Raw genomic sequence first — 19,684 nt, forward strand, 5'->3', positions numbered from 1 at the left:
GTCATGATGGTGATATAATAAATCGAAATTATGAGAAAAGAAAGTCATAAAATAAAAAGTCATTATTATGAAAAAAAAGTCGAAATTATGAGATGAAAAGTCATAATCGTGAAATAAAACATTAAGCATCTTAATAAAAAATAGTGATGCAAGTGTCCTTATTGTCGCCGTGTCATACCGGAAGTCACTCGGAAGGTGAATGATGTAACACCGAAAGTTCCGGAATAGCTTAAGGTCGCTAGATAAAACGCTAGCCGGACGAGTGTGGCGCAGACCCTTCTTGACTTCTTCCAGACAACACTTGAACAACAACCACATTTATACTTTAAATATGCCGAGAGGAAGCAGAAGCCGAACATCGAGGATGGCTCCTCCAGCCAGGTAACATTTAACGTCGCCGACTAACATTAAAACGAAGACATTGTGACCGACAGCGTGCCCTTTTTAGCACAGCACGATGGTGACTGGACTCGCAACAATGCTAAAGAAATACAACCTTCAACCAATAATAAATCACTTTTATGGGGATGTAAATGTTTTTTAAACTACGATGGTTTCTATTCGTAACAAATTGTGTCGTACAGGGTTAAACTAAAACAATTGTGTAACCAAGGTCATACTGTGTCGACCACCATCACGTGACAAGAAAACACGTTTAATGTCATAACAAACATTAACGTGGCTAGAGCAGTTTTTAATAGGACATTTAAATGCAGTGTAACCTTTCTGGTTTTTGTAGTGCTTTTTCAACTGGACTGTTGCTTTACTAATCCCTTTTCAGTCTTGGCTACCTTACAGTTACCTCACAATATAAGTATATCAATAAGTGATTATTATCACCAGCACTTCTGATTTACTGTAAACACCACCCCATATATTTACCTCCTTTACTGTATTTTGTTAAACGTTATGGGATCATTTGTTTACAAGTAGGGATGTCCGATAATGGCGTTTTTGCCGATATCCGATATTCCGATATTGTCCAACTCTTAATTACTGATATCAACCGATACCGATATATACAATCGTGGAATTAACACATTATTACATACTTGTCAACCCTCCCGAATTTCCCGGGAGACTCCCGAATTTCAGTACCTCTCATTCAATCAATCAATCAATGTTTATTTATATAGCCCTAAATCACAAGTGTCTCAAAGGGCTGCACAAGCCACAACGACATCCTCGGTATAGCCCACATAAGGGCAAGGAAAAACTCACCCCAGTGGGACGTCGATGTGAATGACTATGAGAAACCTTGGAGAGGACCGCATATGTGGGTAACCCCCCCCCCCCCCCCCCCCTAGGGAGACCGAATGCAATGGATGTCGAGTGGGTCTAACATAATATTGTGAGAGTCCAGTCCATAGTGGATCCAGCATAACAGTAAGAGTCCAGTCCACAGTGGGGTCAGCAGGAAACCATCCCGAGCGGAGACGAGTCAGCAGCGCAGAGATGTTCCCAACCGATATACAGGCGAGCGGTCCACCCCGGGTCCCGACCCCGGACAGCCAGCACCCCATCTATGGCCACCGGATCTGTGTGTCTCCCCTTCCACAAGGGATAGGGGGGAGCAGAGGAGAAAAGAAAAGAAACGGCAGATCAACTGGTCTAAAAAAAGGGGGGCTATTCAAAGGCTAGAGTATACAAATGAGTTTTGAGATGGGACTTAAATGTTTCTACTGAGGTAGCATCTCTAACTGTTACCGGGAGGGCATTCCATAGTGCTGGAGCCCGAATAGAAAAACGCTCTACAGCCCGCAGACTTTTTTTGGGCTCTGGGAATCACTAATAAGCCGGAGTTCTTTGAACGCAGATTTCTTGCCGGGACATATGGTACAATACAATCGGCAAGATAGGCTGGAGCTAGACCGTGTAGTATTTTATACGTAAGTAGTAAAACCTTAAAGTCACATCTTAAGTGCACAGGAAGCCAGTGCAGGTGAGCCAGTATAGGCGTAATATGATCAAACTTTCTTGTTCTTGTCAAAAGTCTAGCAGCCGCATTTTGTACCAACTGTAATCTTTTAATGCTAGACATAGGGAGACCCGAAAATAATACGTTACAGTAATCGAGACGAGACGTAACGAACGCATGAATAATGATCTCAGCGTCGCTAGTGGACAAAATGGAACGAATTTTAGCGATATTACGGAGATGAAAGAAGGCCGTTTTAGTAACACTCTTAATGTGTGACTCAAAGGAGAGAGTTGGGTCGAAGATAATACCCAGATTCTTTACTGAGTCGCTTTGTGTAATTGTTTGGTTGTCAAATGTTAAGGTGGTATTATCAAATAAATGTCGGTGTTTAGCAGGACCGATAATCAGCATTTCCGTTTTCTTAGTGTTGAGTTGCAAGAAGTTAGCGGACATCCATTGTTTAATTTCATAAAGACACGCCTCCAGCTGACTACAATCCGGCGTGTTGGTCATTCTTCCGAATTTCTCCCGATTTCCAGCCAGACAATAGGCACCATGCGGACCTAAGTGAGAACAGCCTGTCATCACGTCCGCTTTTCCTTCATATAAACAGCGTGCCGGCCCAGTCACGTTATAACATCTACGGCTTTTGGCGAGTGCACAACTGCACACACAACAAAGAGACGAAGTAGAGACAGTCATGGTGACGACTGGTGACAGAGAATAGAACGAGGATGGACAATTTAACCCTAAACTCACTCCTCTCCTGCAAATTAAATTCCACAGATGCTGCCTGTATTAGAGTGATCGAAGTGGTTTGTTGCCATCTCCTGGTGAATGTTGGGTATAGTGTTCTGTGGTTACTTTTTGGTTGGCCAACGGTTTACGTTGTATTGCGCACCCTGACGGCAAGTGTGGGAGTCGGTCCTGAAGTATTAAGTAAAGAGACGTAACTTCGTCACCTTGCCTGGTTATTGACTCCAACCCAGAATATTACACTGCCCATACCTGTGCTCCTTCAAAGGCTGTGCTACTGGCTGCAAAGCATTGCACTTTCAAATACAACAATGAGTAGAGGAGTGTTTTGTGTGTATATGTGTAAATAAATGAACACTGAAATTCAAGTATGTATTTTATTTATATATAATATATATATATAGATAGCTAGAATTCACTGAAAGTCAAGTATTTATTTTATATATATGTGTATATATATATATATATATATATATATATATATATATATATATATATATATATATATATAAAACAAATACTTGAATTTCAGTGAATTCTAACTATAAATATACTCCTCCTTAACCCCCCCTAATCTCCCGAATTCAGAGGTCTCAAGGTTGGCAAGTATGCATTATTATGCCTAATTTGGACAACCAGGTATGGTGAAGATAAGGTCCTTTTAAAAAAATAATAAAATAAGATGAATAAATTTAAAAAAAATTATTGAATAAAAAAGAAAGTAAAACAATATAAAAACAGTTCCATAGAAACTAGTAATTAATGAAAATGAGTCAAATTAACTGTGAAAGGTTAGTACTATTAGTGGACCAGCAGCACGCACAATCATGTGTGCTTACGGACTGTATCCCTTGCAGACTGTATTGATATATATTGATATATAATGTAGGAACCAGAATATTACGGTAATAACAGAAAGAAACAACCCTTTTGCGTGAATGAGTGTAAATGGGGGAGGGAGGTTTTTTGGGGTTGGTGCACTAATTGTAAGTGTATCTTGTGTTTTTTATGTTGATTTAATTAAAAAAAAAAAAAAAAACGATACAGATACCGTATTTTCCGCACTATAAGGCGCACCGGATTATTAGCCGCACCTTCTATGAATTACATATTTCATAATTTTGTCCACCAATAAGCCGCCCCGGACTAAAAGCCGCGCCTACGCTGCGCTAAAGTGAATGTCAAAAAAACGCTGCGCTAAAGTGAATGTCAAAAAAACAGTCAGATAGTTCAGTCAAACTTTAATAATATATTGAAAACCAGCGTTCTAACAACTCTGTCCCAAAATGTACGCAAATGTGCAATCACAAACATAGTAAAATTCAAAATGGTGTAGAGCAATAGTAACATAATGTTGCTCGAACGTTAATGTCACAACACACAAAATAAACATAGCGCTCACCTTCTGAAGTTATTCTTCATTCGTAAATCCTTCGAATTCTTCGTCTTCGGTGTCCGAATTGAAAAGTTGCGCTAGCGTGGGATCCAAAATGGCCGGTTCCGTCTCGTAGAAGTCATCGGGAGTCAGTGTCGCTGTTGTTGTGCAGCAGTTCTGTGAATCCTGCCTTCCGGAAAGCTCGGACCACAGTTGTGACCGAAATATCTGCCCAAGCATTTACGATCCACTGGCAGATGTTGGCGTATGTCGTCCGAGGCTGTCTGCCCGTCTTAGTGAAGGTGTGTTCGCCTTCGGAGCTGTGTGAAAAAAGCCACCCGGCCTCTTCGCGTAAACTTCCCTTAACCACTCGCTCATCTTTTCTTCATCCATCCATCCCTTCGAGTTAGCTTTTATGATGACGCCGGCTGGAAAGGTCTCTTTTGGCAAGGTCTTCCTTTTGAATATCACCATGAGTGGAAGTTAGCATGGCAAGCTAGAACCACAGTGAAGGATGACTTCTCATTCCCTGTGGAGCGAATATTCACCGTACGTGCTCCCGTTCCACAGTGCGGTTCAGTTGCTGTGAAATACGGTAGTAATCCGTGTGCGGATGGAGAGATTGCGTCTTTTTATGACCCGGATCGTTTAGTAGGAGCCATTTTGTGGTCTTTACAGATGTAAACAGGAAATGAAACGTACGGTGATATCCGCGCGTTTTTTCTTCTTCTTCCGGGGGCGGGTGAAGCGCTTCCTGTTCTATGGGGGCGGGTGAAGCGCTTCCTGTTCTATGGGGGCGGGTGCTTTCCTTGGCGGTTGCTTGCGTAGAAGAAGAAGCGCTTCCTGTTCTACCGGGAAAAAAGATGGCGGCTGTTTACCGAAGTTGCGAGACCGAAACTTTATGAAAATGAATCGTAATAAAGCGCACCGGGTTATTAGGCGCACTGTCAGCTTTTGAGAAAAATTGTGGTTTTTAGGTGCGCCTTATAGTGCGGAAAATACGGTAATAATTTTAAAAAACGATACCAATAATTTCCGATATTACATTTTAAAGCATTTATCGGCCGAAAATATCAGCAGGCCGATATTATCGGACATCTCTATTTGCAAGTTGTCCTTGCCTTTAGACAGTCTTACCATGAATTGATTTACGTGGACCCCGACTTAAACAAGTTGAAAAACTTATTCGGGTGTTACCATATAGTGGTCAATTGTACGGAATATGTACTGTACTGTGCAATCTACTAATAAAAGTCTCAATCAATCAATCAAATTCTGACAAGTTAATCGAAACATAACAGTACAGGCCAAAAGTTTGGACACACCATCTCCTCATTCAATGCGTTTTCTTTATTTTCAAGACTATTTACATTGTATATTGTCACTGAAGGCATCAAAACTATGAACAAACACATGTGGAGTTATGTACTTAACAAAAAAAGGTGAAATAACTGAAAACATGTTTTATATTTTAGACTAGTTTCTTCAAAATAGCCAGCCTTTGCTCTGATTACTGTTTTGCACACTCTTGAAATTCTTTCCATGAGCTTCAAGAGGTAGTCACCTGAAATGGTTTTCACTGCACAGGTGTGCTTGAAGCTCATCGAGAGAATGCCAAGAGTGCACAGCAGTAATCAGAGCAAAGGGTGGCTATTTTGCTACACGTTATGGGATCATTTGTTTACAAGTTGTCCTTGCCTTGAGACAGTCAAATCCTGACAACTTAATGGAAACATAACAGTACAGGCCAAAAGTTTGGACACACCTTCTCCTCATTCAATGGGTTTTCTTTCTTTTCATGACTATTTACATTGTAGATTGTCACTGAAGGCATCAAAACTAAGAATGGACACGTGGAGTTATGTACAGTACTTAACAAAAAAAGGTGAAATAACTGAAAACATGTTTTATATTCTAGACTAGTTTCTTCAAAATAGCCAGCCTTTGCTCTGATTACTGTTTTGCACACTCTTGGAATTGTCTCAATGAGCTTCAAGAGGTAGTCACCTGAAATGGTTTTCACTTCACAGGTGTGCTTGAAGCTCATCGAGAGAATGCCAAGAGTGCACAGCGGTAATCAGAGCAAAGGGTTTCTATTTTGAAGAAACTAGAATACAAAACATGTTTTCAGTTATTTCACCGTTTTTTGTTAAGTACCGGTACATAACTCCACATGTGTTCATTCATAGTTTTGATGCCTTCAGTGACAATCTACAATGTAAATAGTCATGAAAATAAACGCTTTGAATGATCAGGTGTGTCCAAACTTTTGGCCTGTACTGTATGTCTGTTTACATCACATATTTACAGTTTCTCATCACAGCATGCTCGAAAAGGAGTAGGAGGAATTTTTTGTAATTTCCAACACATTTGTTTGTACTCAATTTTTAACACAATAGATAAATGAGTAAATAATTACCGTATTTTCAGGTCTTTTTTCATACTAAAGGCTTACCGGATTATAAGGCGCATTAAAGGGGTCATATGATTTTTTTCTAAATTCAAAACTTTTCCTTGTGGTCTACATAACATGTAACGGTGGTGGCTTGGTCAAACTGTTGCATCGATTGTTTTACAGATCATCTTCAAGTCGCTTTCTGACAGTCGCTTCAGGGTGCGCCGTTTTGTGGGCGGCCTTATTTACGTGGCTCACCTTCGTCTTCTCCTCGTCATCTTTGTTGTAGCGGTGTAGCATGCAAGGACGGGTGTGGAAGAAGTGTCAAAAGATGAAGCTAACTGTTTTAATGACATTCAGACTTTACTTCTCATCCGTGGCTCACTAGTGCAAAAACGCCGAAAATGTGTCCCATGAAAAACCGTCTGACCGCAACCCTCTAATAACTAAAGTTCCTTGAGGGAATTATGTAAACCCACTACACTGGTAGTTTTTAGCGTTTCCATAGCGAGATAGAAGTTAGAACTTTATGCTACTTTATATAAGAAATGGCAACAGCAGAGGGTGAATGTCCCATAACAAGAAGATAGTGAAAAAGAAGAAGCTAATCGACAACAGCGTCCGCACGGACTACAGTGGTGGACGTGCGCAAATTTTCAGGACTTATGCAGATCTCAAATACACATGAGCAGGTACCAGAAGGCAAGAAAAGTTGGTTTTGCATAATATTGCGAAACTAAACGGGTGCCATTTTGCGATCCTTATACACACACCATAGTAATACTTGTATCTCTGAGTACGGTAGCTGTAATGGGCCGACACTCCATCAAGCGTTGCGGCTTCAAAGTCGTACTAAAACATTTTGACAGACTTTTGAGTGCCGTGTGTAATGTTCTTTATTTTCAATGGAACATTTAAAGTTTTGGTGTTTACTGGCATCATATTGCAGTCTACATGTATCTCTTATGTGTGACTACCATCTACTGGTTACACATCATTACACCATGTACCAAATAAAATTGCTTTGAGGTCGGTAAGCACAACCAGAATTCTTCCGTACATTAGGCGCACCGGGTTATAAGGGACACTATCGATTTTTGAGAAAATGAAAGGATTTTAAGTGCGCCTTATAGTCCGAAAAATACGGTAGATAAATGTATATTTTTATTAGATTTCAAGTTTATTTAATTATCTATTATTACACCCCTACATTTGGTTTCTTCTACCCTTTCAATGTCTATTCCATCTATTTGTGTTTGACTTTCTCTTCTACTGTTACCCAATAGCATTGTTTTAGTTTGATTGATTATTAAGATCGCAATTTATTCCTCTGAAAATGTCTTCACAGACGTTCACCACCTCCACCGCCACCACCTCGTCCCTCCCACGCACCTGTGCCCATGCAGGCTGCCCCATCTGCTTTGGCTGCTCCAGCTGCAGCACCCAAGCAGCCTGGTATGTTTGCCCAGATGGCGACTACGGCTGCCGGGGTAGCGGTAGGCTCTGCGGTCGGGCACACTCTTGGCCACGCGATGACCGGGGGCTTCGGCGGCGGTGGGAATTCTGAGCCCGCGCGGCCGGACGTCACATACCAGGTTAATAACCATCACTATAAGCAGTCCCTAAGTAGCGCAGTTGAACACCTCTGCAAACTAGAGATCGACCGATAATGGGCGTCGATATTGGGGCATTTTGATGTAAATCCGTATTGGCCCTTGTTTCCGATATAATATATACATGTGATACCAGCATTTAGTATATAAACAAATATTTAGTGAAGTAGAAGGTAATAACCACTGCTCAAACACCAGCATGAGAAAAGTTACCTTTTTGTTAGAACCACATATTTCGTTTAAGTTGATAAATTACTGTCATCATCAATAATTCTCCCCACATGTTTTTATATCTTAAATGGCATTTATTTGAGTTCTTGTGGGAAATCTTCTCCGGCCCTTCCTCTCCTTGCAGTACGTCAACACTTCCAATTTTTGCCAGGGAATCCAGTTTTTGTCTTTTCATGGTGTCTTACCGGTTCCGTTTTTTTTTTGTGCTATTGCCGCGATCAACAAGCCTCCATCCACAACACTGGCAGCGTGGGCTCATTAAAGGAGCGCCACGGGTTTCATGTTCCGTGATTCAATCAAATAACGCGACAGAGATGGATGGACATTAGGGCGACAGAAAAATATATCTCCGCCAAAAATTCAAACGTGGTGTAAATATCCTGACAAGTAGATTTATTATATACGCAAAGAAGATCAGGCAGCAGCTCACACATTCTCATAATTTCTGTATCATCCACGAAGAAAGGATGTCAACCAGCTTGAAAAATGTTTCAACGACAATCTACGTAAAGGAGAACCAGAATCGTTTATTTACAGTACAGGCCTAAAGTTTGGACACACCTTCTTTATTTTCATGACTATTTACATTGTAGATTGTCACTGAAGGCATCAAAACTATGAATGAACACATGTGGAGTTTAAGGCTGCAACAACTGATCGATTATAAAAATAGTTGGCGATTAATTTAGTCATCGATTCGTTGGTTTTATGCTATGCGCATGCGCAGAGGCAATTATTTATAATTATTTTTATTTTTTGTTTTTATTATTATTTTTTAATAAACTTTTATTTATAAACTGCAACATGTACAAACAGCTGAGAAACAATAATCAAAATAAGTGGTGCCAGTATGCTATTTTTTTTCAATAAAATACTGGAAAGTTTGAAATGTAGTTTGTCTCTTTTATTCGATTATTAACCGATTAATTGAAGTAATAATCGACAGATTAATCGATTATCAAATTAATCGTTAGTTGCAGCCCTAGTGGAGTTATGTACTTAACAAAAAAAGGTGAAATAACTGAAAACATGTTTTAAAATTCTAGTTTCTTCAAGATAGCCACCCTTTTGCTCTGATTAGTGTTTTGCACACTCTTGGCATTCTCTCGATGAGCTTCAAGAGGTAGTCACCTGAAATGGTTTTCACTTCACAGGTGTGTTTGAAGCTCATCGAGAGAATGCCAAGAGTGTGCAAAGCACTAATCAGAGCAAAGGGTGGCTATTTTGAAGAAACTAGAATACAAAACATATTTTCAGTTATTTCACCATTTTTTGTTAAGTACATAACTCCACATGTGTTCATTCATAGTTGTGATGCCTTCAGTGACAATCTACAATGTAAATAGTCATGAAAATAAAGAAAACCCATTGAATGAGAAGGTGTGTCCAAACTTTTGGCCTGTACTGTAAATAAACATAATTCTGGTCTCCTTTACGTAGATTGTCGTTGAAACACTTTTCAAGCTGGTTGACATCCTTTCTTCCTGGATGATTCAGAAATGATGAGAATGTGTGAGCTGTACATGTTAGCAATATTGCATGGTTCCTCATGAGGACACCTTACAATACATTAAATCCATAAACTTCTAAAAAAAAATTAAGTAGATGAAGTATTGTGTTGTAGAGAAATTCCATATTTTTACCAATTTTTCCCAGGAGATTTCCCATATTTTGAAATGCAAATGTCGATGCGATTAGACCAGGGGTGCTCACACTTTTTCTGCAGGCGAGCTACTTTTCAATTGATCAAGTCGTTGGGATCTACTTCATTCATATATATAATTTACATTTACTTATTTATGAAATATATGTTTTTGTTAACAAGGTAAAGGTGTTTAATGATAATGCAAGCATGTTTAACACATCTAGTTAATATTGTTAAAAAATTAAAGGTGTTTAATGATAATACAAGCATGTTTAATACATATAGTTAATATTGTTAACAAGTTAAAGGTGTTTAATGATAATACAAGCATGTTTAACAAATATAGTTAATATTGTTAAAAAATTAAAGGTGTTTAATGATAATACAAGTATGTTTAATACATATAGTTAATATTGTTAACAAGTAAAAGGTGTTTAAAGATAATACAAGCATGTTTAACACATATAGTTAATATTGTTAAAAAATTAAAGGTGTTTAATGATAATACAAGCATGTTTAATACATATAGTTAATATTGTTAACAACTTAAAGGTGTTTAATGATAATGCAAGCATGTTTAACACATATTGTTAATATTGTTAACAAGTTAAAGGTGTTTAATGATAATGCAAGCATGTTTAACACATATAGTTAATATTGTTAAAAAATTAAAGGTGTTTAATGATAATACAAGAATGTTTAATACATATAGTTAATATTGTTAACAACTTAAAGGTGTTTAAAGATAATACAAGCATGTTTAACACATATAGTTAATATTGTTAATAAGTTAAAGGTGTTTAAAGATAATACAAGCATGTTTAACACATAGATTCCTTTCTTTCATGAAGACAAGAATATAAGTTGGTGTATTACCTGATTCTGATGACTTGCATTGATAGGAATCAGACAGTAGTGCTGATAATGTCCGCATTTTCGAATGGAGGAGAAAAAAAGTCGTCCTTTCTGTCCAATACCACATGAAAGTGGTTGGTTTTTGGCATCTTATTTGTCCAGCTTCCGTACTCCTTTGTATGCACTTTACAAGAAATACATTGTCGGCAAACTCCGTAGCTTGCTAGCTTGTGCACGCCAGCTTTCTGAGACTCTTATTTTGTTAGCGCAACTGTGCAGTCGGTCTTTGGAGTTTTGACGACAGGTACGGCGCCCGAGTGTTGAAATAAAGTGTTTCTCGCCTTCCAGTCGGTAATTTTAATGAGCTGGCAGCAGCCAGCGTCATCTCAGAAGACCCTCGGGTGCTGTGAATGTCAATCAAGTGACAAAAGTGACGTCATAGTGAAGATTTATGATCGCTCATTTTTAGGACTATTTTTTTAATACCTGGCTGGTGATCGACTGACACACCCTCCGAGATCGACCGGTAGCTCGCGATCGACGTAATGAGCACCCCTGGATTAGACACTCGTAATAAAGGTGCTTGTGAAATTCCATGATGTTTTTGGTGCTAAATGAACCACAACATTAGCGCCGCATCATTATGTCGCTACTGGTCCGACGTTTCTAAAAATAATGTCCAGCTTTTTACTCACATCTACTATTCCTGTTTAAATAACTTTTACCACAAATGAATATCGGCTCTAAATATCAGTTATCGGCCTCTTTGACTACTAATAATCGGTATCGACCCTTTAAAAAAAACTTATCGGTTCGATCTCTACTGCAAACTCCAATATTATTTTTGGGAATGATGTTACAGATGAATGTATATCGTCTTCTATCCCGTTTGTATGTCAGGAGCCTTCCTACCAGGCGCAACCACAGCAACAGCAGCAGCAGGCCTGTTCCTATGAGCTCAGGCAGTTCATTGAGTGCGCTCAGTCCCAGAGCGATCTCAAACTCTGCGAAGGCTTCAGCGAGGTTCTCAAACAGTGCAAGTTTGCAAACAGTAAGTATGCGATCACAAGTTTAGATTTGCATAGGAAAAAAAGGGCTTCTTGAGAAGTGTCTGGTAAGGAATTTTGCATGCTTTTCAAAACACACCCTGTGTATATTTGTATAAGCATGTAATAGGTTACAATTAGGAATGTGCCGACTAGTATTGGACGATTTTCATGAAAAAGTACATGATTGCCATTGCAAATGTATGCCTTTTAATGCTGATCACGAACGCAGATTCAGATTTTGGTCATTTGTAGTCCCCGGTTGACAAGCTGGCAGCTAATTACCGTATTTTTCGGAGTATAAGTCGCACCGGAGTATAAGGCGCACCTGCCGAAAATGCATAATAAAGAAGGAGCCCGGCCAAACTATGAACAAAACTGCGACTTATAGTCCGAAAAATACGGTATCCATTTTTCCATCCATCCATTCTTCTACCGCTTGTCCCTTTTGGGATCGCGGGGGGGTGCTGGAGCCTATCTCAGCTGCACTATGTGTCTCCATATTAGGGCTGCATGAGTTTGATTTATAAAAAAAAAAAGAAGCTACTTCTATCTCCAAAATTGCAATTTTTCATATTGTATACATACAACTGCAAACATAAGGAGTGAAGGGAGAAGCTCTGTTACTTTTAAGACTGTCAATCAACATATTTGTGTCTCAAAAGTGCCACACGTTACAACAATATGCACTAAATTACTTTCATAATATTTGGCTTTATGCAGACGGGCTTTAGAGCTTTTGTCTACAAACAGGGGTGCTCACACTTTTTCTGCAGGCGAGCTACATTTCAATTGATCAAGTCGTGGGGATCTACCTCATTCATATATATAATTTATATTTACTTATTTATGAAACATATGTTTTTGTTAACAAGTTAAAGGTGTTTAATGATAATACAAGCATGTTTATTAACACATATAGTTAATATTGTTAATAAATGAAAGGTGTTTAATGAAAATACAAGTATGTTTAATACATATAGTTAATATTGTTAACAAGTTAAAGGTGTTTAATGATAATGCAAGCATGTTTAACATATAGAGTTAATATTGTTAATAAGTTAAAGGTGTTTAAAGATAATACAAGCATGTTTAACACATATACCGGTAGTTAATATTGTTAACAAGTTAAAGGTGTTTAATGATAATACAAGCATGTTTAACACATATAGTTAATATTGTTAATAAGTTAAAGGTGTTTAGTGATAATGCAAGCATGTTTAACACATATAGTTAATATTGTTAATAAATTAAAGGTGTTTAATGATAATACAAGAATGTTTAACACATAGTTAATATTGTTAACAAGTTAAAGGTGTTTAAAGATAATACAAGCATGTTTAACACATATAGTTAATATTGTTAATAAGTTAAAAGTGTTTAGAGATAATACAAGCATAATTAACACATATAGATTCCTTTCTTTCATGAAGACAAGAATATAAGTTGGTGTATTACCTGATTCTGATGACTTGCATTGATTGGAATCAGACAGTGGTGCTGATAAGGTCCGCATTTTGAATGGAGGAGAAACAAAGTCCTCCTTTCTGTCCAATACCACATGAAAGTGGTTGGTTTTTGGCATCTTATTTATCCAGCTTCCGTACTCCTTTGTATACACTTTACAAGAAATACATTGTTGGCAAACTCCGTAGCTTGCTAGCTTGTGCACGCCAGCTTTCTGAGACTCTTATTTTGGTAGCGCAGGCAGGATGAAGCAGCGCTTTTATTGTGCAACTGTGCAGTCGGTCTTTGGAGTTTTGACGACAGGTACGGCGCCAGAGTCTGTTGAAATAAAGTGTTTCTCGCCTTCCAGTTGGTAATTTTAATGAGCTGGCAGCAGCCAGCGTCATCTCAGAAGACCCTCGGGTGCCGTGAATGTCAATCAAGTGACGAAAGTGACGTCATAGTGAAGATTTATCATCGCTCATTTTTAGGACTATTTTTTTAATGGCTGGCTGGTGATCGACTGACACACCCTCCGAGATCGACCGGTAGCTCGCGATCGACGTAATGATCACCCCTGGTCTACAACATGCTCTTAAACTGAAGAAATAACTGATAAAAACTATACAGTGTTTATAATGTAATGTAATCATAATCATTCAACCTACTCAGTGGCCTAGTGGTTAGATTGTCCGCCCTGAGATCGGTAGGTTGTGAGTTCAAACCCCGGCCGAGTTATACCAAAGACTATAAAAATGGTACCCATTACCTCCCTGCTTGACACTCAGCATCAAGGGTTAGAATTGGGGGTTAAATCACCAAAAATGATTCCCGGGCGCGGCCACCGCTGCTGCTCACTGCTCCCCTCACCTCCCAGGGGGTGATCAAGGGTGATGGGTCAAATGCAGAGAATAACTTTGCCACACCTAGTGTGTTTGTGACAATCATTGGTACTTTAACTTTATCACACATGGTTCACAATAATATCGGCAATTATCGATGCACACCAAACACTTCTCGACAAGTGTCTGTATTTTGCCCTCAAAACATATCATTGGATCAAAATCAGGCCAATATATGAATTAAATATCTCCACAACTGGCCTTTGAGACAAATGTTGATATGTCCAGTCGATAACTGGCTGCAAGACTTAGCTCAAAGCAGCCGCTGGGTAGCAAGTAGGTCATCTCTGTGCGTCTCTTGGGGCATTTAACGGCCATAAATACCACCATCTTTCTTATTACTCTTTATTTATGGCGCCATGACAGAACAATGTCAACGACGCGCAAGCATTTTAGGAAATGTAGTGTTGCACGCACATTTTACAGTTAACCACAACGAGGCTGTGAGGGGGAATATGGAAGCGGGATGACTGCGGGTCGGGTCCCACAATATGTTCTAGACTGTCTGCACCTTAAGGAGGAACGATGAAGGACGTTTATTGCTGCAAAAATATATACATTAATAATTGTATTGTATAGATACAGTACTTAGAAACGGAATTAGTTCTGTGATGGGAGCGCTGAACTTAAAACACTAGTATCTCAAAACAACATCTCTCAAAGAGTTGAACAGAAATCCATTTAATTGACGCTTGCTCCCCCGAAACATAAATAACATTTTTGAAAAGGACACACGTTTAGATAGTATAGTATGAAAAAACATACAACAGAATGTAGTACAAACCACTACAGTAGCTTTATGAAGTAATGTTTTAATAATATACAGTTTTTTTATCTTGGAGAGTGGACTTCTACGGTATCTCTTTCCAGCTGCTTTTCAGTCAAACACACCATCAGCAGCTTCTCCGTATTTAAATGGATGAATGTCCACCGTGTAGATACTGTTTTAACTAGAGATGTCCGATAATATCGGCCGATAAATGCTTTAAAATGTAATATCGGAAATGATCGGTATCGGTTTCAAAAATATCGGTATCTGTTTCAAAAAGTAAAATGTATAACTTTTTAAAACGCCGCGGTGTACACGGACGTAGGGAGAAGTACAGAGCGCCAATTAACCTTAAAGGCACTGCCTTTGCGTGCCGGCCCGATCACATAATATCTACGGCTTTTCACACACACAAGTGAATGCAAATCATACTTGGTCAATATCCATACAGGTCACACTGAAAGTGGCCGTATAAACAACTTTAACACTGTTACAAATATGCGCCACACTGTGAACCCACACCAAACAAGAATGACAAACACCTTTCGGGAGAACATCCGCAGAACCCCTTGCAGCACCAACTCTTCCGGGACGCTACAATATACACCCCCGCTACCCCCGCCCACCTCAACCTCCTCATGCTCTCTCAGGGAGAGCATGTCCCAAATTCCAAGCTGCTGTTTTGAGGCATGTTAAAAAAAAAAGCACTTTGTGACTTCAATAATAATGTTGGCATTTTTTTCCATAACTTCAGTTGATTTATTTTGGAAAACCTTGTTACATTGTTTAATGCATCCAGCGGGGCATCACAACAAAATTAGGCATAATAATGTGTTAATTCCACGACTGTATATATCGCTATCGGTTGATATCGGAATCGATAATTAACAGTTGGACAATATCGGAATATCGGCAAAAAAGCCATTATCGTACATCTCTAGTTTTAACATCTTTAATCTGTATTATCGACTCATTCTGCTTCAGTGTGGTGCAAACTAGTTACGCTCTGTCTTGTTTTTTGATTATTTCTTTCTTTAATTCAATGAATATCACCCACTTCTTCTCAGCACTGTCCTTCACACTCACTTCCTTCCTTCCCACGTATGGGAAAAACAAAGTTGCGTCCATCTCTAGCTACCAGCTATTGTTAGCGAGTAAGGCGGAATGTTTTTTTTCGGATCTTGCGGTGTTTGTTGTAGCATTTGCTACACCACCTAATGGGAAAGATGCTTCTCGCTCAAATTTTTTGCTTTTAAGCATAACAATTAGCCAGGTGACACCTTCTATCTCAAAACACTGTTAAGTTCTCTTACTATTTGTTGGTCCTAAATTCTCGTAAATTTACAACTTAAGTCTCAAAATATGAGATTTTTATTTTCTTTAAATGTAGCAAAGTTGTGACTTAATTCTCAAATGTACAACTTGAACCTCCAAAAGAGGTTTCTCTACATGTGGTTTTAATAATCCATCATACATTACTGAAAGGTTGTAAAGTATGTTTATTCATTTTCATTGTTTATTTTGATTAAAATTAAATCTTCTTTTCTCTACAGGTATGTCTTGAATCAGATCCAGAAGCCCTGAAATGGATTGCCGGATGACAACAATCTAATCAATAACAGATCCAAAAGTGAAATTTAATTATAACAGTTGATCATTATCAGACAGAATCCATACTTCCACGCATTAGGAGAGTGCTTGTAATCAATGTTTATATTTTACAGTATTGTGTTTTTTGAGTGGATGTTTTGTTGTATTTCATTAGCTCCAGTGCTTCATGGGATTGCTCTGAAAAACGGCATTGTTAGATCATAATTACTTGCTTTTAGAACAATAAAGCGCTTGGAAAATCTCTGTTTTAACAAATACAGATCAAGTGAGTCTTGTAAAACAAATTCAGGACTCTGGCGGACACTCTCAAAGTCACGTAGAATATGAAGTGTTATGGGTAACATTTTCAATTGAACAGTTAGCTGTCGGACAATTAATACACATTACAGTCATGTAATGGCAACAGTCCATCATTTTTAAGCAAAATAGTATAAAAACTCACTTTGAAGCCATGTTCAAGAGATTTTAAATGGTCTTAAAAAGACTCCAAATGACTCAATTATGTAAGTCTCAAGAAGTCATAAGACAATCATTGAAACATTGTAAGAAAGTGATATTAAAGAAGGATGACTTTGATATGGGATGCATGGTTCTTTTAAGGGAACAGATCGTCAGCGATTCCTTTCAAAGAGTCGTTCAAAATACTGGCTGGTTAATATAGTTACTTTTTTAAACTGTTTTTTTTTTTGGTATATATTTTTTTAAATCAAGGAAACAATCGCTAGTTATAGGACAATATGTGGATCAAAATAATTAGATGTACACAAAAATTACTGTGTTGGTGGGAATTATTCTGAAATATTGGCTAAATGTATACATATACCGGTATTTATATATATTTAAAAAAAAAAATATATATATATATATATAGTAAACATTCCATAAGGCAGTGCTGTATTTCAATGCTTTGGCAGTGACATCACTTGAATTTTTAACAGTATAGAAAAAATACACATGAATAGGAATCAAATGCATTAGTGAATATAAAAAAAGTATATAATACAACTACAATAAAAATTGTGAGTACAAAAGTGTATGCTTAAACTAGAACAGTGAATCTCAATCTTTTTTCACCAAGTATCACCTCAGAAAACACATTAAAATACAGTAGCGTAGTAGGCCTAAATATTCATTACAAACAAGGCATAGGTTTTATATAACAAGATTTTGGCCACTGTAATATTACACACAGTTTGAACAGTAACACTGTGTTTCAATATTTAATTAAGTCATTCTTTGGCAAACCACTAGATGGGGCCCGTACCACAGTTTGAGAATCACTGATTTAGAATAATGAACCCAAAAGTGAATTCAAATAAACACAAATAAATACAATTAAAAATATTAAGTTTATATATATGTATTTTTAAATATATATATATATATACAGTGGGGCAAAAAAGTATTTAGTCAGCCACCAATTGTGCAAGTTCTCCCACTTAAAATGATGACAGAGGTCTGTAATTTTCATCATAGGTACACTTCAACTGTGAGAGACAGATTGTGAAAAAAAAATCCAAGAATTCACATTGTAGGAATTTTAAAGAATTTATTTGTAAATTATGGTGGAAAATAAGTATTTGGTCAATAACAAAAATTCAACTCAATACCTTGTAATATAACCTTTGTTGGCAATAACAGAGGTCAAACGATTACTATAGGTCTTTACCAGGTTTGCACACACAGTAGCTGGTATTTTGGCCCATTCCTCCATGCAGATCTTCTCGAGAGCAGTGATGTTTTGGGGCTGTCGCCGAGCAACACGGACTTTCAACTCCCTCCACAGATTTTCTATGGGGTTGAGGTCTGGAGACTGGCTAGGCCACTCCAGGACTTTCAAATGCTTCTTACTAGTGATGGGTCCGGCAACACCGATGCATCGGCGCATGCGTCGAGCTCATAGAGCGAAACCCTGTGTCGGTGCGCGTACCGCTTTTAGAAAGTCACGTGACCGATCATGAGCTGTTTTGGTCACGTGACCGATACGCGAACTGTGTCGCACTGACGCCTCCTCTGTGCCCTGTAAGCGGCTCTTTTCTACAGCCGGAGAAATAATAACTAAGAAGAGAAAGCGTCTCAAATTTAATACGTTGGAAAAACTTTTTTTTTTTTAAATAAAAATGTGTAAAAAAATAATAATTTCCAGGTCCACAAGCATCCTCATTCACAACACGTTCTCTTAGATTTCCATGTTATGATACATGTTCACATTATTTATTGACTGTATCTAAAAAATACAAAAAATATATTTTTATTTAAATGAAGTTATGAAATAATCCTAAATGAAATACAATGACTTGGTTTATATTATTGTATATACTAGGTCAGTGGTTCTCAACCTTTTTTCAGCAATGTACCCCCTGTGATTTTTTTTTAAATTCAAGTACCCCCTAATCAGAGCAAAGCATTTTTGGTTGAAAAAAAAAGATGAAGTAAAATACAGCACTACGTCATCAGTTTCTGATTTATTAAATTGTATAACAGTGCAAAATATTGCTCATTTGTAGTGGTCTTTCTTGAACTATTTGGAAAAAAAGATATACAAATAACTAAAAATGTGTTGAAAAATAAACAAGTGATTCAATTATAAATAAAGATTTCTACACATAGAAGTAATCATCAACTTAAAGTGCCCTCTTTGGGGATTGTATTAGAGCTCCATCTGGATTCATGAACTTAATTCTAAACATTTCTTCACAAAAAAAAAAATCTTTAACATTAATATTTATGGTACATGTCCACAAAAAATCTAGCTGTCATCACTGAATATTGCATTGTTGCATTTCTTTTCACAGTTCTTTTTGACAGACATTTTAGTGACAAAGCTTGTGCTTCACTGAGTTTATGAACTTACGTTCATATTTTGTTGAAGTATTATTCAATAAATATATTTATAAAGGATTTTTGAATTGTTGCTATTTTTAGAATATTTAAAAAAAATCTCACGTACCCCTTGGCATACCTTCAAGTACCCCCAGGGGTACGCGTACCCCCATTTGAGAACCACTGTACTAGGTCATAAAATCAGTGTCAGTTGAGTCGGTCCATAGGTTGCCTGTAGGGATTTTTAATGTCCAGCAGATGTCAGTATTTAGTGACACAGTATCAACACAGTATCA

The 19,684-nt window shown here is 37.8% G+C and overlaps 1 protein-coding gene across 1 annotated transcript; it reads left to right on the forward strand.

The window, feature by feature from the left end:
• Positions 1-199: 199 nt before the first annotated feature.
• chchd2 (coiled-coil-helix-coiled-coil-helix domain containing 2) lies at positions 200-16,808 on the forward strand. The gene is made up of 4 exons (XM_061925796.1): positions 200-381; positions 7,796-8,042; positions 11,692-11,842; positions 16,508-16,808. Exons 1-4 carry the CDS (start codon positions 332-334, stop codon positions 16,516-16,518), a joined length of 459 nt encoding a protein of 152 aa, XP_061781780.1. The 5' UTR covers positions 200-331; the 3' UTR covers positions 16,519-16,808.
• The last annotated feature ends 2,876 nt before the right edge of the window (positions 16,809-19,684 follow it).

This window comes from Nerophis lumbriciformis, linkage group LG30, assembly GCF_033978685.3.
Source record: "Nerophis lumbriciformis linkage group LG30, RoL_Nlum_v2.1, whole genome shotgun sequence".
Classification (NCBI taxonomy): Eukaryota; Metazoa; Chordata; class Actinopteri; order Syngnathiformes; family Syngnathidae; genus Nerophis; species Nerophis lumbriciformis.